Source organism: Anguilla rostrata, chromosome 3, assembly GCF_018555375.3.
Source record: "Anguilla rostrata isolate EN2019 chromosome 3, ASM1855537v3, whole genome shotgun sequence".
In the NCBI taxonomy this organism is placed as follows: domain Eukaryota; kingdom Metazoa; phylum Chordata; class Actinopteri; order Anguilliformes; family Anguillidae; genus Anguilla; species Anguilla rostrata.
This window is the reverse complement of record NC_057935.1, coordinates 58,259,305-58,281,724: the sequence shown is the minus strand read 5'-3', so window position 1 is coordinate 58,281,724 and position 22,420 is coordinate 58,259,305. Positions and strand designations below refer to the sequence as shown.

General features: G+C 51.1%; 2 protein-coding genes across 3 annotated transcripts in view; one reads left to right on the top strand and one right to left on the bottom strand.

Annotated features, from left to right (window-relative positions):
• The window catches only part of zgc:110158 (uncharacterized protein LOC553590 homolog), a 54,790-nt gene extending 39,992 nt beyond the window's left edge, over positions 1-14,798 (top strand). The window contains exons 6-18 of one of the 2 annotated variants that reach the window (XM_064328676.1): positions 3,655-3,738; positions 5,429-5,488; positions 5,780-5,846; positions 6,140-6,207; positions 7,038-7,102; positions 7,630-7,675; positions 8,260-8,295; positions 8,808-8,862; positions 9,056-9,126; positions 10,867-10,945; positions 11,557-11,585; positions 12,144-12,245; positions 13,288-14,798. In XM_064328676.1, coding sequence (XP_064184746.1) covers positions 3,655-3,738; positions 5,429-5,488; positions 5,780-5,846; positions 6,140-6,207; positions 7,038-7,102; positions 7,630-7,675; positions 8,260-8,295; positions 8,808-8,862; positions 9,056-9,126; positions 10,867-10,945; positions 11,557-11,585; positions 12,144-12,245; positions 13,288-13,449 — 924 coding nt within the window. In that variant the 3' untranslated portion in view covers positions 13,450-14,798. Of the gene's footprint in view, positions 1-3,654; positions 3,739-5,428; positions 5,489-5,779; positions 5,847-6,139; positions 6,208-7,037; positions 7,103-7,629; positions 7,676-8,259; positions 8,296-8,807; positions 8,863-9,055; positions 9,127-10,866; positions 10,946-11,556; positions 11,586-12,143; positions 12,246-13,101 lie in introns of both variants that reach the window. The other variant, XM_064328677.1, reaches the window with a different exon arrangement.
• A 4,420-nt stretch (positions 14,799-19,218) lies between these two features.
• Positions 19,219-21,640, bottom strand: LOC135251950 (ankyrin repeat domain-containing protein 34B). Its single transcript, XM_064329831.1, has 2 exons — positions 20,121-21,640; positions 19,219-19,647 (listed from the first exon to the last, which is right to left on the bottom strand). The coding sequence occupies exons 1-2, from the start codon at positions 21,576-21,578 to the stop codon at positions 19,219-19,221; spliced, it is 1,887 nt and encodes a 628-aa protein (XP_064185901.1). The 5' UTR covers positions 21,579-21,640.
• Positions 21,641-22,420: the final 780 nt, after the last annotated feature.

The following is a 22,420-nucleotide window of genomic DNA, read 5'->3' as shown; positions in this document are numbered from 1 at the left end:
TGAGGACACAACACGATTCATTTTTCGGAATGTTTTTCTAAAATTCCAAAATTCTAAGTCAGTGTTTCTTTCAGTCACCGGTAGTGATTGTGACATCAGCGTTAGAATGTTCAGTTGTTTTAAGAACATTCTAATCTCATAATTGTGACCTCACACCTTAAGGGGCAAAAGTATCAATGGAAGACAGTCGAACTGCATAGATTAAAGTAAGATTTTAATTTTTGCTTGAATGCATCTTTCTCACACCTCAGGTGTTTATTTAGGGAAAAAAACTGGCGCTTTTATGCAGACAAGCATTGGACAGACTGGCTAAACTGTGTGTCCAATGCACAGAGCTTCAGAAAGGGGTCTGAAGCAGTTTCGCTGGCAAATTTAAAACCGAGGATCTCTGACTCCAGTCCACTGTGTGTGTGCTGTGTTTCAGCGTGTTTCAGTTCTCAAGTGCTTGGCTTAAATCTGCGAATATATGTAGAGCCCACCAATCTCCCTTCCAAGTCCTAGATTTTCTGTGTATTGAAAAGCAAACCCACAAAAACCTGTGGACGCCGTGCTGGACTGGAGTCAGAGACCTCTGCTAAAGAGAATTTATCTGTGCGGTTGTTGTCGTTAATAATAAATGGCCTGTTCTCCGCAAATTCCCATTTGTTTCGATGTATTTGCAAAATAAAAGGGATGTTCCGCGGAACATCCATGGTGGTGGCTGACATTTTTAATTTAAATGCTTTTTTTCTCCCAGGAGAGAGGATATTATCATGAATGTCTTGTGCCCGTCTCATTGGGTTGTACCTGCAGTGTTTACGTTGGGACCCGTTGCTGAATATGTATGTGGTGTGTGCCGATGTGTGGCACAATAGTACTGCATAATGATGAGCGTGGCTTTGTACTTTTTTTTATTTTTTATTGTTTATAAATTGGCAGTGACACACTGCCCTCATGTGGTACCCGGCGGTACTGCGTGCAGTTGACCCGCTCCGCCGGCAGGGGGAGTGTGTGGAGCTCCTTGGCCGATGCCAGCAGTAGCAGCAGGAGGTGCAGGGGTTGATGCGTTTGTACCAAGCCATTATCTCCTTAACCGGGTAGAAAATGATTATATTAATTGCTAAGTTTAATAGCTCCCCTCCTCCTCCTCCTTCTGCTCTTCCTCCTCCTTCCTCCTCCTCCCTCCTCTCTCCTCTTATAGCCCTTTCCCACACTTGGCTCTTTCATTGTTCAGAAGCCACTGGCCCTCCTCCCTCCCTCCTCTATCTCTCCCTTTCTCCCTCTCTGCTCTGTCTCTCCCTCTCACACTCTCTCCCTCCTGCTTCCCTTTGCTTTCCCTCTCTTTTCCCACCTATTTCTCTCTTCAGTCTTCACACCCCTCTCTGTCTCTCCATCCTTATCTCTCCCTCTCTCTCGCACCCTCTCTTGCTTTCTTTTTCTCCTACTTCATCTCCCTCTCCCCTGCTCTCTCTCTCTCTCTCTCTCTCCATGGGTGAATCAGTGAAACACTGACCCATAAAAACCATATGCTTCCCGCTCAACATTCGGCATGGGGGCTCCCTTTTGAATATGTAACTGCCGGGGGGCAGGATGGCTGTGGCAGCTGGGTGGGTGTGGTAGGGGTTCAGGGAGGGGTGGGGGTGGGGGTGTGCGGTTTGGGGAGGAGGGCGGGGGTTCAGCAAGGCTCCCCTAAAACCGCCCCGTGGCTCGCCCCTCTTCCTGGGGTTCGTTTTCTCCGCCGGTGCCCCCGCTCTCCCCGTGTTCCACGTCCCGCGGGTCCGGATGAAACCGGTTGGACCCGCCGCCCGCCACCCGCCGCCCTGTACGGGCGCGGAGCTTCCGCCACACCTGCGCTCGTTACCTGTGCAGCGCAGAGCCACCGGCGAGACGCTCGTTAATCACGTCGACCGCCGGCGTGCACCGCGACCGTATCCATGGAGATCTGGTTGGCGGGCTGCGGCGGCAGCGGGGATAAATGGCACTAAGGACAGCCGTGCTCGCTGCTCACTCTCGTAAAACTACATTACCCAGCGGGCACAGCGTCCGGCTGCTCGCTCCGCCCACTTCCGGTTCTTTCAAATGAGGCCCTTGATAAGCTTAAGATAACAAGTTCAGAACATTTAATGTCGCTGAGGGTACTGGATTACCTGTATTTAGTCTGTATTTAGTTCTGTTTGATTTGTTTAGGTGTGTACAGGTTTGTACGTATGTGTGAGGTGTATACTGGTTTGCACATGTATGTACAGGCGTGCACAGATGTTTGCAGGTGTGCACAGGTGTGTGTGTTGGTTTACACAGATGTGTACAGGTGTGTGTAGGTGCACCTTTGTACGTGTTGTCCCGTTTGCGGCAGCAAGGCTGTTGTTTAACAGGGATGACAGGAGCGTGTGCTTTGGAGAGTTCCTTGAGTTTTCTCTGCAGTCTGTCTGATTACCCGTGCGTTTCCTCTCTTAATACAGTGCTGCCGTTTGTGGACGCGTCGGGCATTAGAGCGACCTGCTCGTTGTGATTAGAATCTGTGGGACCGGAGCGTTCCGCTTCGGAACGCTCGCATAATAGAGCATTCTTTCTCATTCTTTTCTGCTTTCTCACCCGAGACGTTGAATATTCACAGAATGCACGGTCTCCTAACGCCAAATCGCTTATTTCCGTTTTCCGGCAGAATAAACGAGCTCACGGAAGGGGTTTCAGTTCGAAATCTGATCGGCTTTCACGAGCCCAAATAAATAAGCGATTGATGCCGAAATCGGAGAGAGACACGGGGTGAAACGGTTTCGTTGAAGTTTCGGAGGTTTCAGTGTGCTGTCTCGTTGTAGGGCGTAACGTATATGACTTTCAGTGGTAAAAACGGAGTTTGGTGAGGGGTGTGACACAGTAGGGTGACCTGCCGTATACGAATACTCCTGTGCGGCTGGAAGGAAGGTGGACTGACCGCTACCCGTAAAGCGTGAAAAACATTCGATTTTATGTTTTGGTTGAGCAGACAGCGCCACCTTGTGGCTGATCCTTTTTGATGCGGCGTCCTGTTGTGATGCTAAAAATTCACTTTGCTAAAAAAAAACTCTTGAGGGCGTAGGATGGTTAATACAGTTTATATACTGTGTTTGGTAAAAAGCTGTGTTAAAAACAAGCACTCTTCCGTTCACCGATCGTACGTTAATAGAACTTTCCTGTAATGTGAGTCAATGCGTTTTCTTTACACGAATTTGTTTCTACGTCCTGCAAATTGTATTTATTTGAATGAACTCTGCTTCTAATGGTGAACCGCTTGCAAGAACAATTGCGGTTATTGCAACCGTCTCGTAAGAATAACGTTCTCACGAAAAAGGGTGGCGGTGGAAATTAGAAACCTGCGAACCCTTCAGGCTTGTTTTCTAAGTTTAATGTGAGGTGAACACAGGTGATGCTCTTGCCAGGTAGGGGGCAGTAGAGGGCAGTAGGGCACAGTGGTTGTATCATGCAGATCGGTGTATCGGGGCGTGAACTCTCAAATTAGCATTACCTGGCCAGGTGTGTTAGGGGTGTTACCTGGGCAGGTGTGTTTGGTGTGTTACCTGGTGTAGGTGTGAGGGGTGTTGCCTGGGCAGGTGTGTTTGGTGCGTTACCTGGTGCAGGTGTGAGGGCAGGCCCAGCGTCCTCCTGCTGCCTCTCTCATCCCCCTCTTCTCTCTTAAAGGGCCCCCCCGGCTCCCAGCCCTCGCCGCACCCCCAGCCCCCCCCACACAACCCCAGCAACCCCATGATGGGCCCTCACGGCCAGGTAAGAGCGCTGAGCCTGCGGAGACACACACACACCACACCGCACACACCACACACACACACCACACACACACACACACACACAACCCCTCCATACACACCACTACACACACCCACACACACCATACACACACAACCCCAACACACACACACCTCACACACACACACACTCACACACACACACACACACACACACACACACACACACACACCACACACACACACACACACACCACATACACACACACATCAACACACACACGCACATACACATACACACATACACACACACACACACTCACATACACACACACACGCATACACACACACACGCATATACACACACCCACACACACACACACACACACACGCAGACACACACACGCGCGTGCACACGCACAACATTGACGTACACACACACACACAGTCTCTGAGAGGATGCAGTTACATAACTGTCTTTCTCCTCCCTCTCACTCCCCTTCCCCATGGGCACTGTTTCCCCTCTGTTTCCCTCTCCTCTCTTCCCCCCTCCTCCTCTCCTCTCCTCCTCTCTCCTCCCCCCTCCTCCTCTTCCCCTCTTCTCTCTCCTCCCCCTCCTCCTCTCCTCCTCTCTTCTCCCCCCTCCTCTGCTCTCCTCCTCTCTCCTTCCCCTCTCTTCTCCTCTTCTCTCTCCTCCCCTCCTCCTCTCCTCCTCCTCCTCTCCTCTCTCCCTCCCCCCTCCTCCTCTCCTCTCCTCTCCAATTAGCAGTGAAAGCCTGTCTCTTTATTCATGCGGTTTCACATTTCCCTCCACAGTCTCCCTGAGTGTGCCAGCATGGCTTCTGGAGAGGCTGTCCAAACACAGCCAACCCCCCCCCCCCCAACCACAGTGCAGAGCTGTGTGTGTGTGTGTGTGTGTGTGTGTGAGAGTGAGAGTGTGAGTGTGTATGAGTGTATGTGTGTGTGTGAGAGTGTCAGAGAGAGTGTGTGTGTGGTGTGTGTGTGTGTGTGGAGAGTGTGAGAGTGTGTGTGGTAGAGTGTGTGTGTGTGGTGTGAGAGTGTGATGTGTGTGTGTGAGAGTGTGTGAGTGTGTGTGTGTGTGTGTGTGTGTGTGTGATTTTAAATAAAACCAAACAGTGCCTTAAGTGGCAGAGGCTGTATTCAGACGCAGAGCTTTTTACACACTTGAGGGGCAGTTTATTGCCAGCAGATGGGTGCCACACAATGGTGCGGGATTTATTTTTCCCAGTGTGCATTGCAGATTGGGGGGTGGGGGGGGCTTTGTATGCGGGGAGCAGGATGGAGCCAAAGGTTTCCCGGGCAACCCCTGGTGTAAACATCGGAGCGTGTGCCAAGCCTGGTCCGACTTCTCTGTGTCCGTCCTAATTAATTGGATAGTCACCGTACAGAGTTTTCCAGGTTTTGAAAGTCTACCTCTTGTGCCTTGCCAGAGAGAGAAGAGCCCTTGAACTTGGCTTTTTCATAAACCTTTCTCTCATGTACTCTGGCTCCCCCTGCTGGTCTCTCTGGATGCTGCTGTCGGCAGCGACACTCGTGGGAATGGCTTGACGTCCATACAGGGATAAAGCCAAGACGTTCATTTTTCGTATCTGTGTTGCCAATGAGAGCTGGGAACAACAACCTTTCTCTCTCTCCGTTGACTGACTGGTTCTCTCTCTCTCTCTCTCTCTCTCTCTCTCTCTCTCTCTCAGCCTTTCATGTCTCCACGGTACCCAGGTGGACCCCGCCCCTCGCTCCGCATGCCAAATCAGGTATGGAACCCTAACACTTACCGTCATTTGGGTGGTCCTGCCACTGTGATGGTTTGTTCTCACAGCTTTGACTTACTGTTTTCCTACAGTGACCAGCATATAGCTTATGTGGTCATGGGAAATGTAGTTTGATGTGTGTGGGAGGGGGACTACACTGTGCTGCAGTTGATGGGGAGCGGTAGTGATCTGTTGAAAGCTGTTATGAAATGCACTGTGCTGACAACTCTCTATCCCTCCCTTACTCCTTTCCTCTCTCTCTCCATCCCTCCCCCCTCTGTTTCTCTCTGTTAGCCTCCTGTGGGAGTTCCAGGGTCTCAGCCTCTCCTGCCAAACAGCCTGGACCCCACCAGACCGCAGGGTGAGGCCTCTGGGGGGGGGGGGGCAGTTTGATTGATGGATGGTAGAGTGGGAGGAACCTGACAGCTGAGGGACTGTAGGAAATGGAATAGTGGGGAAACTTGTTTGGGTTCGAGAGGTCTGGTCAGAGGTTGAGGGATCACGAGTATAGGGAAAGTAAACTTTATTTATATGTTTTTGTTGTGTGTGTTTAAGGAATCCATGTTTGTTTAGTCAGCCCAATGTCCTCCTGCTCTTAGTTTAGGATGCTGGACTGGCTCTGCGTATTAAATTACTCCCTCCCCCTCCCCCCAGGTCACCCGAATATGGGCGGGCCAATGAGAATGAACCCCCCCAGAGGGATGGGAGGCATGGGCCCACAGGTGAGCGGAACTCTCTCTAACAGCCCCCCCCCCCCGGGTACACTACACTCACACACACACACGCCGACACATGCACACACACACAACTGCACATCACACACATACACACGTAGCACACACACAACACAACGCTCTCATGTACACACACACACACGTACGCACACACACACACACACACGCCAACACGTGCACACACACACACTCATACGCTTTCCTCTTGAGTTGCTGGTAAAATTTGCGAACACTCCAGCAGACCCCTGATCATTTTCATAACCAAACTTTGTCGTATAGCCAAATGAAGGAAGACTGTTGTTCTGAATGCTGGTAAAAGCAGGCGCTCCTGTTAACATCGTCAGTGCCGATGGCAGGGATCCAGCAGTCCCATAAGCGTGCGTCTTAATGAACGGCTCACAGGTTCCCCGTGTCCTGTATATAGCGGTAACCATGGCAACACCACGTGTGTAGGTGTTTCCTGCGCTCCTGTGGGGGAACCCTGTGTCTGCGTGTGTAGGAGTTGCTATGGTGACACCGTATGGAGCGGTTGCCGTGGTGACTCTTGAGTTTGCGTGCGTCTATAATTCTGTGCGTCGCTCGGGCGTTCTGTACATCTGCTAAATCCGGGATCTGAAGCTGAAATCCTGGAGAGCCGCTGCGGCCGCTGGTTTCTGCCCTAAGCGCTGAGAACGTAATGCTAGTCACTGATTGGCTAAAGAGTCTGCACACCTGGTTTCCAAGGCCTTAATTGGCTGCTGATTGGACGGTAATCACGAAAACCCGGACCGGAGTTTGAGACCCGTGTAACGCAATGCAATGTGTCCCCCGCTCTGCAGAACTACGGCGGGATGAGGCCTCCCCCGAACTCCATGGGCGGCCCGGGAATGCCCGGCATGAACATGTGAGTAAGCACCCACCGATCCAGATCCGGGGTCCGCTCGGAGGGCAGATCCGTTCCGGGATTTCGTGCCAGCTTCTGCTGTTTGATGATTTTTAATGAGCCCCATTCATTCATTCATTCATTCATTCTGAGATTTTTCTTTTAAAGATATTGGGTACGGCTGCAAGACCGCACACGAGTACTTTGTGAAAATGTTGTGACTGTCGTTTGATACAAGAGTGACCAGCACTGGTGTGACGTGCCTTTAAGAAAATGAAGCCATACTGGAATAAATGGTTGGAAAAAAGAACACACACACACACACACACAGGACCTTCAGGAATGGACATGCACACCCTTGTCTTGGAGCAAACAAATCTACCCCTAATCATTTTGGAGCTCAACTGGGAGGAATCCCCAGCATCACACGCCATGAGAAACACTATGTCAGCGCTAATGCTAGCAGTGGCTAGGGTTGTGCTTCACAGTCTTAATCCTCACCCTCTCTTTCTCTCCCCCCCCCCCCCCAAACTCTCTCTCCCCCCCAGGGGTCCAGGAGGGCGTGGTCCGTGGCCCAACCCCAACGCTAACTCGGTACGTCCCTCCCGCTCTTTTTTCGGCACTCCTTTCCTTTCCCGCCCCCAAGCGCTCCAGTGTGTGAGTCACCATAAGGTGGATAACTGTAGAGGGATCCATGTTAGGCTGGCTTCCTCTTCTTTTATTTGAGACTTTTCTGCATTGGGTGGCAGTGTAGTATAACGGGTAAGAGTTCTGACTTCCGGGTTCCCGGTAGGACCTGCCATTGTACCCTTGAGCAAGGCACCTAACCTGCATTGCTTCAGTATATATCCAGCTGTATAAATGGATACAATGTAAAATGCTGTGTAAAAGTTGTGTAAGTCGCTCTGGATAAGAGCGTCTGCTAAATGCCTGTAAGGTAATCTAATACATTGAGCGCTGTGACGCGTACTCACTTTTGAAAGAAAAAAACAAAAAACAGATGAAATTCCCTCACAGTTGCTAAGCAGTTGCTAGCATTTCCTCCCCGGTCTCATCTCTCCAATGTGTAAATGAATAATAGTGTGCGTCCACATAGGGGAGAGTTTTTAGCAGTGCTACTGCCAGTCATTTTCTGACGAAAATTAATCACCCCGTCCTTCCTCTGTCCCTCTCCGCAGATAGCATACTCTTCCTCATCTCCGGGCAACTATGTGGTGAGTGTCCGGAGCCGGCAAGCCTCCTAAGCACCGCTAAAACACCGCCAGGAGGGGGCGCTGTAGAGTAACATCATGAGTGGCCATTGCAACGGTCATTTCAGGCTGTGAAATGTCTACGCTGAGGTCAAGGCTGTGGCAGTGGCCATGGTTTGCATGCCAGCTCACCTTACACTGAACTGTGAGCATTTACGGTGGCTTAAATGCTCCCTTATACTTGCCCCACCTGTGCTACATCTCGAAGCGCTGCATTCTCAGTCTTCCTCTAGCACCTACTATGGCACTTAGCTTTCTGTTGCTGGTTGTTAGGCATTTACTCAGCAGGTTGTGTGTTAATGCATGTTAAAGGCTATTAGCGCAGGTGATCCATATGATTTGGCGTCCACTCTTCATTTTTATTTTCGCTTGCGTAAGTCGCTCTAGATAAGAGCATCTGCCTGTAACGTCTCAGTGTAAAATGTAAACGTGGGCCAACTCTGCTCTTCCTGTCTCTCCCTTCATTGCTCTCCCAGGGTCCGCCGGGGGGAGGGGGTCCACCAGGCACTCCCATCATGCCCAGCCCGGGAGGTGCGTCGCCTTGATCTGTCCCCATCGCAAACACAGTCTCTCACGACCTCAGTTCCGTGTTCACGAACAGCCCACATTCCTCTAGCGCGTGTGTCTGCGTTCATCGTGATCAGTTTCAATGCGTGAAGATCTGAAGTTGCGGTGGAGGGGAAAAAATTCATGACACTTTTTTTTTTTTCCGTTTCTCCTCTAGACTCCACGAATTCCAGCGAAAACATCTACACAATGATGAACCCCATCGGCCCAGGAGGAAACAGACCCAACGTGAGTTCGTTTAAAAGCGCACACTCATGGTTCACTTCTTTTGGACTCATTCAGATGGTATGGCTATCTGGGCTACGCTGACGTGACGGGATCAAACGAAAACAGTTGTGTATTCAGAGAGATTTCCCATAATGCTCTGCGCTCAGCAGTCCTCTGCAGCATTCCAACCTTTGTCACATGATCTTTTTGTTTTGCAATTGACCTCATCTGGGGAGATTACAGTGTGCTGGTGTGTGTATTGTAGCTGTAGAGTGTTGAAGTCAAATGTAGAGTGTGTTGGTGTGTTCATTTCAGTGTGATGTGTTGAAGCTGTAGAGTGTGTAGAGTGTGTTGGTGTGTTAATTTGGGGGCAGTGTGTTGAAGCTGTAGAGTGTGTTGAGTGTGTTGGTGTGTTAATTTCGGCGCTGTGTGGTGAAGCTGTAGAGTCTGTTGGTGTGTTCTTTTGGGGGCAGTGTGTTGAAGCTGTAGAGTATTGGAGTGAAATGTAGTGTGTGTTGGTGTGTTAATTTTTGGACAGTGTGTTGAAGCTGTAGAGTGTGTAGAGTGTGTTAATTTGGGGGCAGTGTGTTGAAGCTGTAGAGTGTGTAGAGTGTGTTGGTGTGTTAATTTGGGGGCAGTGTGTTGAAGCTGTAGAGTGTGTGGAGTGTGTTGGTGTGTTAATTTGGGGGCAGTGTGTTGAAGCTGTAGAGTGTGTTGGGGTGTTAATTTGGGGGCAGTGTGTTGAAGCTGTAGAGTGTGTTGGGGTTAATTTGGGGGCAGTGTGTTGAAGCTGTAGAGTGTGTTGGTGTGTTGGGGTGTTAATTTGGGGGAAGTGTGTTGAAGCTGTGGAGTGTGTAGAGTGTGTTGGGGTGTTAATTTCGGCGTTGTGTGGTGAAGCTGTAGAGTGTGTAGAGTGTGTTGGTGTGTTAATTTGGGGGCAGTGTGTTGAAGCTGTAGAGTGTGTTGGGGTGTTAATTTGGGGGCAGTGTGTTGAAGCTGTAGAGTGTGTTGGTGTGTTAATTTGGGAGCTGTGTGTTGAAGCTGTAGAGTGTGTTGAGTGTGTTGGGGTGTTAATTTGGGGCAGTGTGTTGAAGCTGTAGAGTGTGTAGAGTGTGTTGGTGTGTTAATTTGGGGGCAGTGTGTTGAAGCTGTAGAGTGTGTTGGGGTGTTAATTTGGGGGCAGTGTGTTGAAGCTGTGGAGTATTGGAGTGACATGTAGAGTGTGTTATTGGGGCAGTGTGTTGAAGCGTAGAGTGTTAGAGTGTGTTGGTGTGTTAATTTGAGGGCAGTGTGTTGAAGCTGTAGAGTGTGTTGGGGTGTTAATTTCGGCGCTGTGTGGTGAAGCTGTAGAGTGTGTAGAGTGTGTTGGTGTGTTAATTTGGGGGCAGTGTGTTGAAGCTGTAGAGTGTGTTGGGGTGTTAATTTGGGGGCAGTGTGTTGAAGCTGTGGAGTATTGGAGTGACATGTAGAGTGTGTTAATTTGGGGGCAGTGTGTTGAAGCTGTAGAGTGTGTAGAGTGTGTTGGTGTGTTAATTTGGGGGCAGTGTGTTGAAGCTGTAGAGTATTGGAGTGAAATGTAGTGTGTGTTGGTGTGTTAATTTGGGGGCTGTGTGTTGAAGCTGTAGAGTGTGTAGAGTGTGTAGAGTGTGTTAATTTTGGTGCTGTGTGTTGAAGCTGTAGAGTGTGTAGAGTGTGTTGGGGTGTTAATTTCGGCGCTGTGTGGTGGAGAGGGAGTAACCGCGGCGGTGCTCTGCGTTGCAGTTCCCGATGGGCCCGGGTCCTGACGGGCCGATGGGGGGGATGGGCGCCATGGAGCCGCACCACATGAACGGGTCGCTAGGTGAGCCTCCAGCACGTTCATCCAATCCCAGCATGCACCTCCCAGTTAAAGGGCCAGCCGCAAATGAATAAAACTCTACTCAGGAAGTGACTTTGCCCGTAACTGCTCAGTTTATACACCCATACAGCACCAGAGGGGAACTCTTTACAAATGAATAATATATAAAACTTTCCAAAAACTTTGTGAGGCATTGGCATTCAGTGGAATGCGCTCTTAGATGAACGCGGACTGTAGAAGGATTGAGACGTCCCACGCACAGTCTTTGATGCGTCCAGGTGTGATTTGTCGCACCTTGGTGAAGATGAAGTTTCGACCAGGCCAATCTTTATGAGACATTAAAATGAATTTTTTACTTCTCGGAACAACCCCCCCCCCCCCCGTAGAATATTAATCCTCCTCTAAGTTTGGCGACAGAATGATTCACGCAGGTGAGGAGCGGAACCCTGCAGCCGTTAAGATTCCAGCCTCCTCCTTGTCTTTAGGTTTCGGGACACAGCCGACTGTATGAGTGCGGGTCGTTCTCCTGTCATGGGGGGGTTGTGTGTAAAGCTTGTGTGGGTCACCGTTTTGAGTTCTGCTCACGTTGAGCCTGTGTCTCTTTGCGTCTGCAGGGTCAGGTGACATGGACGGGTTGCCAAAGGTGAGACCAGGAATCCCCCTCTTTTCTGTCCTGTTATTATTGTGTTAGCAGGTGGCTGAAAAACGGTCAAGTCCTTGAGATTTGCCGTTATTATGGACTATATCAGGGGTGTCCATCTCCTCCGGAAAGGGCTGGTGTGGGTGCAGTTTTTTGTTTTGGCTTAGCACTTTATATCACCTAAACTAATTAACTAATTAACCAGCCATGGTCTTCAATCAGGACCTTGATGAGTAGAATCAGGTGTATTCATTGTGGGCTACAACAAAAACCCACATCAACCCACCTTTTCAGACACGGTTGGACGCCCCTGGACACCAGTACAGTATGTTATCTAATTTCTCATATTTTAAGCATTAAATGTATTAAACTCATTTTTGAAATGCTGAAGATTTCCTGCTTGTGAGCTGTTGGTCTTGCTGTCAGGTTAGTCTGCTCTAGGTTTGACTGGCAGCTTGATGTTTTGGGGGGGGGGGGGGTGTGGCCTATGACAGACAGCCGGCTCGGTGGGTGTGGCTCCGGTCAGTGAAATGTGATGTCATTTCCTCCCCCCCCGTGCAGAACTCTCCGAACAACATGGCGGGCATGAACAACCCCCCGGGAACGCCGCGGGACGACGGGGAGATGGCCGGAAACTTCCTCAACCCATTCCAAAGTGAAAGTGTGGGTACCCTTAGCGCTCACCCCCCGACCCCTCACCCCTGACCTCCGACCCCTGACCCTGCAGTCTCACGACTCGTCCCCGCAGCCGTGGTGATGGGTGGGAGGGCAGCCACGAGTTCTCTGGACTAACCAGATGATCAGCTCTGTTTGCGTAATCAAAGAAAGATGTGTCCAGTACTGAGGTGGAGATGCATCTTATTAATATTCATGAGGGGGGCATTGCTGATGATGATGTCATTGACAAAGTTCATGCCGTTTATTGAGTATTTAGCTGACTGGTTACGAAAGAGAACCTGTTGGATGCCATGCCCCCCTAACCTTTCACCCCGCCCACCTCAGACCTGAGATACTCCCTGCAAACACACCTGGGCTCACGCCCGCACGGGGCTGAACACAGAAAGAGCAAATCTAACATCTGCACTAGGGGTGTTGTACCTGGTTGGGAGGTACATCAGAATAAAAGCATTTATGTACAAAATAAAATCAAGTAATAACTGCTCAGCAGAACCCAGCAAATCCAATCTGTTGTTACCTGGTGCGTCTCTTGCATGGTTACAGCCTGGTCTGAGCTTGGTCATGTGATCCTCTGGCTTTGTGATGTCACAAAGGGAACATCACTAGATCATGTGATCCTCTGACTTTGTGATGTCACAAAGGGAACATCACTCGGTCATGTGATCCTCTGCCTTTGTGATGTCATAAAGGGGAACATCAGGGAAGAGCAGAGAAGAAGCTTCTGCCGTCTGCTTTGGTTTGTTTTTGCTGAAGTCGAAACAGGTGTTCAGAGAACCTGCTCTTACCTGTCCTCTCCCCTGACCCCCCCCCCTCCCCTTTTTTTCTCTCTCTCTCTTTTCAGTATTCACCCAACATGACGATGAGTGTGTGATTCATTTTGTTTTTTTATTTTACTTTTTATCTTTTTTTTGTGGTTTCCCCCCCTCCCAACGGCACCCAAACCCCCTCAAATCTCCACTGGTCCCTCCCCACCCGTCTACACTACACCCCCCCCTCCCTCGCGGACGGCGTGCTGTGGCCCCCACAGCCCCCCGGGATGATTCTGGAACGCGGGTCTCACGTCCTCACGCCCGTCCACCCCGGAGCCTGCAAGATGGCCGTGGGCAGGAAGCAGTCACAGAGCCACAGGAAGAGCCTCCTGGCCGACTCCGCCCCACTCCCGGGTTTCCTGACCGGCTCGGGACAGTGAGCGCACGGACGCCATGGGGGGGCTACCGGCTCCCCCTCCCCTCTCCTCCTTTTAGTTGTTTTTTTTAACAAAATTTTTTTTAAATACAAAAAAAAAGAAAGAGAAAAAAAAACCTCTCCATACAGTAGAATGACAATGAGACGGGGTGGAGACTCATGTCTTGTCTCACTAACGTGTACATTTCTAGAGACAAATGGGGGGGAAAAAAAAGAAAAACAGAGACTTGTTATCGAGGCAAGGAAGGTATTCACTATTCTGTGTATGTATTGTACTATTAATATTATTATTGTTATTATTTTTATTATTAATATTGTCCTGATTATTCATTTCATTTTTTCCTCGGTTTTTATTTTTTTTCCTCCTGCAAAGGGCACATTTATCTCCGGTAGCAGCGACAGTCATGACAGGAGGGGAAGAAGCACACTCTCTCAAAAATGCACAGTGGCACCCGTGTTTACATGGTCTTAGGTGTTTGTTGTCGGTGTTTTTTTGGTTTTATTTTTTTGTGCTGAATTTTGGTTTAATTCTCCTGGGTTTAATGTACCCTGTTTGTAGACATCGCTAAACGGCAATCGAGCCACGCCCCTCAGTAGCTCCTCCTCCTGTTCTGCTTTTTCCTAAGATTACAGTCCTGTGTTTTTGGTCATATGTGCCTACTTCTTAAGAACTGTTGTGGGGGCGTGGTGGTTATCCAATCCGCCGATGCTGATTGGCGGAGTGTCCCGCACTCTCCCATCTCTTCTTTTCTTTCTGATTGGTGGATTCAGGTTGATGCTGGCTCTCTCAGCACATGCCAGTCAAAACTGTCCACCCACCCCAAAAAAATAAATAAATAAACTGGAGTAGCTCACGTAGGCATTTCCTACTCTACCTTTCTCATAATCACATGGCCATGGTCAATTTTCCTGGTTCTCCCCGAGGATAACAGGAGTAGGAGTGATGTCATCATTTCCTGCATAGACACCAGAGAGGCGCTCCACCAATCACAGAGCACGTTGGTAATGAGAGACACAAGTGCCGATGGTGATTGGTGGGTAGTTAGAGTAGCTGGACGTTAAATCCACCAATTACCACTGCCGTTGTCCTGATTGCTGTTTTACCAGCGTGCTCTGTGATTGGTTGACCTCCTCTCTGGGTGTCTAATATGGTCTCCCTGGTTCACCCTGAGGGCTGCTAACTCTCTTCACTGGCTATAATGGTACTAAAAACCTCCTAATGGTCGCAGAAATCCCAGTTTTCTCCGTCTGTCTCCTTCCATCGGTCTGTTCAGCCTTGATATGGGCCCTGCTCTTTCAGTTTTTAGTTTCAGTTGGAATTGTTGTTGTGTATTTTATTTATTGGTTTTAAAATTTTTTTTCATGATATTCGTGCATCCTGTCTTTAAGCCTGTCGCTCCACAGGACACACAGTATATATGTAAATAACGCCAGCGCATATACCTCTGAGCAGTTCCCGCTGTGTACCTGCAGGGGGCAGCGTCTCGATCTCGTCTTGTTTTTCCGGCTCGTTACAGCTCCTAGGCCTCCCGTCCTGCTGTAATTGGTGTTCACCCAACCGGAGGCGGGAGAACGAGGGGTGTGGTCCCGTCGACAGCGTCCCGTTTTCACGCCGAATAATTTCACAGTCTCTGTCTCTGTGCGCACCGCCCTGGTTTTGGTTCTGTTCTGTCCCAGCCAGGTCTGTGCATCTCAAAAGCAAAACAGGGTTTAACTGCCCTATACACACATACACATTATTATTATTATTATTATTATTATTATTGGTTGAATAGAAAATGGCGGCTATGTTCAAGGCTCTGCCTGAGACCTCGTTGGCTGTGGAAGGACTCGGGGGGGATAGTCACCCCCTGGGACCCATGTCCCCCATCTGGCCTGGACCTCTTGCTCAAGTTTGATCCCGCTAATCTCTCTGCACTATTTGCTGATTCAATTGTTTTTGTTTTTTTTTTAGATTTTGTTGTTTTGGTGGATTTTTTTTCTAACAATGTAGCACAGAAAATTGATTCTGGACAAGAGGAAAATTCAAAAAGGCCCACCGGATCTGCATGGGAATAACCGGACCTGCAAGGCTGTTCTTACGGAACCTTTCGACGTCTTTTGGGAGTGGTCATGTGACCCAGACAGCCCTGGGACGCAAACAGTTGGCTGCCTGCGCCGTCCAATGAGACGAAGCCTTTGCATTTTGGGTCCTCCCACTGGTCGACTGATCCTTGCATTCGGTGGACCTCGGTACCCCCCCCTTCCCCCCACCCCCCGCCCCCTGTCACTCACTGAGATGTGGACGACCGGGACATTTCTGACACTGACCTACGGGACATCCTGGACTGCGGACTGTACACAGAGCCTGTAAGGGGCCGCCCGTCCGTATGAACTGTCATTAACTGTCATTAGCTGTCATTAACTGTCATTTATAAACTGACATGAAGCTTACTTTGCTGTCCTATTCCACAATAAGGCCAGATACACGAACAGTGCACACACACGCACACACTCTCACACACACACACCCTCCTCATCAGCTCAAACTCCTCCTCATTGTCTCACTTCCTTCTCCCCCCCCCCTCCCTTTGGTTAATTTTTCCTGTAAATACTGTACAATGCATTTTTTGATATCATTGACATGTTTTGATATGTCAGGTCACTACCAATGATCGAAAATCTCACGACTACAACTGCAAAATGGGGTATTCAGATAACAGACTTACTTTTTTCCGTTTAAAGAGATGATCATGTTTACTTCTGTAAGATTCATAATTGCAAAAGTAATTTGAGTGGGAGGGCAGGTAAAGTGAAAGACTTGACCATCAGCCACTTGTTCTAGAATTTGATACTTTATTCATTAGTTGCGTCGTTGGTCACCATGGTTACTCAGTGATGAAACGGAAGGTCTTCTCAGATAAAACTCTTCGTCTGAGAGAAAGGTGTGTGTATTTAAAAGTGTAAAGGTTCAGAAGCTTGTGATTTGTGTGAAATTCTGGCCCAAACATCATTGTGAATTCAAAACAAAGCTCTGTGGCAACCATTCAGAGAAAAGGTCAAAGGTGACTGAGGAATTGTTGGTGAGTTCTGTTGACGATGCTCCTCCCCCTTCGAACCCCTGTCAACTGATGATATGTTAAAATATTATTTAAAACAGAACTTCATGTCTTTAAAGTAACAAACCATGAAGTACCACACATTGCCATAGTTTTTAATATGAAGGATGCTTAAAAATCAGTTTGAAGCAAAGTTTTTAAATGAAAAACACACAATAGCCCAACTTTTATTGTTTTGAATAAAACAAAACCATAAAATGGAAACATTTTGAGACTGTGAGGTGGAGGGGAAGCGTGAAATCTGTGTTCAGTTACCCTTCTCTCCTGAGGGGGTTGTGGTGGGGGAGGGGGGAAGGGACGTTGTACAAATCTTAACCAATGCTGTCCCAGTTCCCTTGTGTATACCGATTCTGGTGTTTGGATCATTTCTGTAATTCTATTTGTGATGATGATGATGATGATGATGTACAATGCTGTATCATGAGGAAGAATTTTTGAGGGGGGGGGAGGGGGGTTGGAGTGAGAAGGGGGGCGGGATTAGGGAGTGGCGGGGCGGGGGGGTGGGGTGGGGTGGGGGGGGGGTGGTTTTCCTCTTAATGGTCATTGTCCTTTTTAAATGATGACTCGGCAGTATTGAAAAGGAGGCAGTTTGTCCCCCTCGGTCTCCACGGTAGCCTAGTTCCGCTCCTCGTTTCTCCGAGGAGCTCCTGTGTCTCGTGTAGTTCATTTAAGAGTTAAGAGGTCCTTTGTATGATTCTTTATATTGTAAAAATTTCTTTAGACTGGAGGAGTAAAAAAAAAAAAAAAAAGTTACTTATTATGAAAGATGAGGAAGAGAGAAAAAAAACAACTGCATCAAAAAATAAATGTAATTTGATTTTTTTATCGTTTGGAGGCGTCACTTCTTTCCGATACATTTTGCTCATGAAGTGCTTTTCATTTAACCCATTAGTAAATGTGTGTATATGCGTATGCATATATTTAGATATAAAATCAATATGCTGTGTGCTTATGTATAAACATAATGCTTTTTTTATTATTCCGGTGTCTTTAAACTGAGACGCATATAAAGTATGTTCCTGCAATACGTTTAAAGAGGGCTTCGCTGAGTCACGTCATGGAGGTACACTGTGATCTCGATGGGGGGCATCGCGCTGAACACCTTGTTTGCTAATTTGCCTTCGTTACCGGGGGAAAAAGGGTCCTCGCTTAACAGGTTCATGAGATTTTGTTTTCTCTCCTCAATCGTCTCCGTTAAACCAGATATTCCAACTGCTTTTCTTTTTTTTGGGTGTCGATTTTCAGCCCGACCACTGGTTTTCTGATGCTACGTTCCCCAATCGTCAGTCGATATGCTTCCGTGGAATTGTGTTTGTCAGTAAATAAAATACAGCACGTCATTCGCGATGCACACAGCGTGCGTGTAATGGGCCTTGGAACCTTCCGCGATGCAATGCGCTCTATAGCCAGAAGGCCGAGAGTGTTCCCGCACACTCTGGAATATTTCCACACACAAGTTTTCACACTCGGGCCTGCTCTCGCACACTCTGGCCTGTTCTCGCACACTCTGGCCTGTTCTCGCACACTCGGGCCTGCTCTCGCACGCTCGGGCCTGTCCTCGCACACTCGGGCCTGCTCTCGCACGCTCGGGCCTGTCCTCGCACACTCGGGCCTGTTCTCGCACACTCGGGCCTGTTCTCACACACTCAGGCCTGTTCTTGCACGCTCAGGCCTGTCCTCGCACACTTGGGCCTGTTCTTGCACACTCGGGCCTGTTCTCGCACACTCAGGCCTGCTCTCTCACACTCAAGCCTGTTCTCGCACACTTGGGCCTGTTCTCGCACACTCGGGCCTGTTCTCGCACACTCGGGCCTGTTCTCGCACACTCGGGCCTGTTCTCACACACTCAGGCCTGTTCTTGCACGCTCAGGCCTGTCCTCGCACACTTGGGCCTGTTCTCGCACACTCGGGCCTGCTCTCGCACACTCTGGCCTGTTCTCGCACACTCGGGCCTGTTCTCTCACACTCGGGCCTGTTCTCGCACACTCGGGCCTGTTCTCGCACACTCGGGCCTGTTCTCGCACACTCGGGCCTGTTCTCGCACACTCGGGCCTGCTCTCGCACACTCGGTCCTGTTCTCTCACCTCGGCCTGTTCTGCACACTCAGGCCTGTTCTCGCACACTCGGGCCTGTTCTTGCACGCTCTGGCCTGTTCTCGCACACTCGGGCCTGCTCTCGCACACTCGGTCCTGTTCTCGCACACTCTGGCCTGCTCTCGCACACTCAGGCCTGTTCTCGCACACTCAGGCCTGTTCCATGTGGTTTTCTCCTGAAGGTCTCTCCAGTGATCTGCATGCAGCACCAGCATCAATCCCATCAGCACAGATACACCCCCCTGCAGTGTGCAGAAGTCATGTGGATGGGGTGGTGTGTCCTTGTATGTTTGTGTGTGAGTGTGAGTGTATGTGTGCGCGTGTCCTTGTGTATGTGTGTGCGTGAATGTGTGTGTGTGTATGTATGTGTGCGTGTGTGTGTACGTGACCGTGTGTGTGTGCAGGTGTGCGTGTTAGGGTGGTGAATTCTGGCATCCCTGATCCCCAGGGACTGGGGGGTGGGGGGGGTGTGTATATTTTAATTGATTCCCTGACACGGCGACCCCCCTTGAGAGCTCCAAATCGGTCTTTGTTGAGCAGCGACAGCAGAAGCTGCGCAGGCAGCCGGTGTTTGCGTCGTCGTCAAGGTTGCGCGCTCTCCCGTTTGTGACGAGTCACCCCCACGAGCAGGCTGGTCCTGGTCCCACGAGCAGGCTGGTCCTGGTCCCACGAGCAGGCTGGTCCTGGTCCCACCAGCAGGCTGGTCCTGGTCCCACGAGCAGGCTGGTCCTGGTCCCACGAGCAGGCTGGTCCTGGTCCTGGTCCCACGAGCAGGCTGGTCCTGGTCCCACGAGCAGGCTGGTCCTGGTCCCACGAGCAGGCTGGTCCTGGTCCCACGAGCAGGCTGGTCCTGGTCCCACGAGCAGGCTGGTCCTGGTCCCACGAGCAGGCTGGTCCTGGTCCCACGAGCAGGCTGGTCCTGGTCCCACGAGCAGGCTGGTCCTGGTCCCACGAGCAGGCTGGTCCTGGTCCCACGAGCAGGCTGGTCCTGGTCCCACGAGCAGGCTGGTCCTGGTCCCACGCCAGTTACAAACCTCTTCAGCTCTTGTGCTAAATGCTGGTGAAGACGGCATGATTCTGTATTTTTGGAAACCTCATTTAAATGATCAGGGTTTAGAATTCACCATTGTGAATACAGTGACAGTCCCATTTTATGGTTCTGATTATCAGGCAGTATTTTATTTTAGTTTAAGGGAGGTATTTTTCTTGCTGACAGAGTCAAGAGCTGCAAGACTGACCTGAGCTGCAGAGGATGTCACAATGCAACATCCTCATTTAGAGCATATGATGTCACAATGCAATATCCTCATTTAGAGCATATGATGTCACAATGGAACATCCTCATTTGGAACATATGATGTCACAGTGTAACTTCTTTGGAGCACTTGAGTGCCCAGTGATGTCACAATGAGACCACTCATGAAAACTCTGCCCATGTTCTGCCTTCTCCCTCACAGGATAAGAATCTCCTCCAAGCTTCCCACCTGCCCCACCTGCTCCACCTGCCCCACCTGCCCCACCGGCTCCAGCTGGATGGAGTGCCGTCGCTGCAGCCTCCTGCCCCGCCACCCCTCCAGCCTGGGCATGGTCTGCGGAGGCCTGGGGGACATCTCGGTGGCGGTGGGGGGGGGGGCTGGGGGTCGAGCGGCGGGGCAGGTGGGGAGAGGGGGCAGGAAGCTCTTCTTCCTGCCAGTGGCGTCGGTCGCTGGGGTACAGTCTGTAGAGACCAGAGACCAGGTGCTGGAGTACTGCTCTCTCCTGTGCCCCGGGCCCACAGCAGGTGTACCAGGGGGCGGGGCCTGCAGGTAGGAGTCGGACCCAGCGTGGTTCAGGGTCAGCGAGGGCAGCTGGAGAAGGGGCGTGTCCTGGAGGCAGGACAGGGTGTTCCTGCGGCCCAAATGTGGGAGGGCCCCCCCGGGGGGGAGCGGCTTTAGGGAAGTCCTGGTCCCCGGGGGGTCAGAGTAGCAGGGGTCCAGGCCGCTGTAGGGGTGGAGGGAGCTTCTTCGCCGCACCCTCGGGTCCCGGGGTTTGTGCGGCCGGAGCTGCTCTTCCTCCTCGTCTTCCTCCTCACCCTCCTCCTCGTCCTCGCGCACGGCGGCCTGCCTCAGGCCCTCCTCGTAGGAGCTGCGCAGGTGCGCCAGGTTGTGGATGGCCAGCCAGGGCTCCGAGTGCAGGCGCTGCCCGTGCGGGCGTCGGCCCCCGGCCCCGCCCCCGGCCCCGGCCCCGCCCTCGGCCCCGCCTCCCCCGCTCCCCCTCTTCCCCGTGCCCCGGAAGTTGAAGAAGTTCTCCCCCGCCTCGCTCTCGGACCCCGGGGAGCCCCCGCTGCGGAGCTCGATCTCGGAGGGGGACATGCAGGAGACGGGCGAGTGGTCGGGCGAGGGCGGCACGTTCAGGTAGCGGCGGGTGACGGGCGAGCCGCCGGCGCCGCCGGCGCCGCCGCCGCTCAGGTCGGTGGCGATGATGATGATGTCGCGGCCGCGCTCGCGGCAGGCGTCCAGCAGCACGCGCAGCGTCTCCGGCTCGCGGGCGTTCACGGCGTACACCAGCGCCGACGCCCCCGCGTAGTCCTCCATGCTGGGGTCCGCCCCGGCCCCGACCAGGGCGGCGGCCACCGCGGGCCCCGCCTTCTCCATGCAGGCGTACATCAGCGCGGTCCGGCCCGCCCTGTCCTGGGCGTTGGGGTCCGCCCCGTTCTCCAGCAGGAAGCGGAGGAGCCGGAGAGTGCTGGCGGCGGAGTTAGCGTTGTTGGCAGCCCCGCCCCCGCCACCGCGGTCCCCGCGCAGCGCTCGACAGGCCGCCAGCAGGGGCGTCTCCCCCCGCTGGTTGCGCTCGTTCACCTGGGCCCCGCCCTCCACCAGCAGGCGCACCAGCCGCAGCTTCCCCAGCTGCGCAGCCGTGATCAGGGGCGTCCCGTCCGCCAGGTACTCCTGCGGCTCCCCCATTTCCGGACCGTTCCTTATTCTTTATTTCGATTCGTCGTCCCTCTTAACCGACGTAGCGCAGCATCCTGCACGGGGGGGGAAAAAAGGAAAGTTCTGTGTGGGCTGCAGCGGGCTTTCAAAATTTTTTTATTTTATTTTTTAATTTCCTTTCAAAGCTTGAAATGTCAAGAGCTGGGGGGGCTCTGGGTACAAAGAGGAGCTGTTGGCTGATTGGCTGGAGGGGGTCCTTTGATGTGTGACCTCACCGGTGTGAGACCACCTCCTGTGATGAAACGGTAGAGGGAGAGAGGGGGGGGGGGGGGGGAGTGGGGGGGGGGGTGGGCGAATGGACCGGGAACTGACCTGCAAATCAAAGGCACTGCTTACCTGTCCCTGTGTAAAGAGGCAGTGAAATGACAGAATAAAACATTTCGGTCCTCGCTGCCCTTGACAAATAATGCCACCATATTCCCCTGAAAAAAAAAACCCAAGTTTTGACTGAGAGGGGGAAAAAATGCCTGAGCTTTTGTAGTGAACCCAGCCTGACTTGGTTCAGGTGTGGTCTGCCCTTTGGGAGGGCGAAAACTACATGAAAGGATATGCCAATACCTCACAATATATGGCCAAATATACTAATTATTGCTGCTTTTAGGCATTGTAATACATAAGTACATACATCCTGGAAATATATTTATATTTTCTGAAAAGGCAACGACATGTACAATATATCACAGTATATTCCATCAGAACAATGTTTTTTTTCTCCCTGTTTCTCTTGTAGCAATAGTGTCTCTGAATCCAAGCCTCTGTCGTTTCACACACTTCAGACAAACTCTATATATACAGATATTCCTGAAGCAAAA

Excerpts from the sequence above, each read along its gene's own strand:
- LOC135251950 (XM_064329831.1), bottom strand. The coding sequence starts at position 21,578 with ATGGGGGAGCCGCAGGAGTACCTGGCGGACGGGACGCCCCTGATCACG. Across the intron at positions 19,648-20,120 it reads AGGTGGAGCAGGTGGGGCAG|GACCAGCCTGCTCGTGGGAC; the intron begins GTGGGAAGCTTG and ends GCGTGGGACCAG.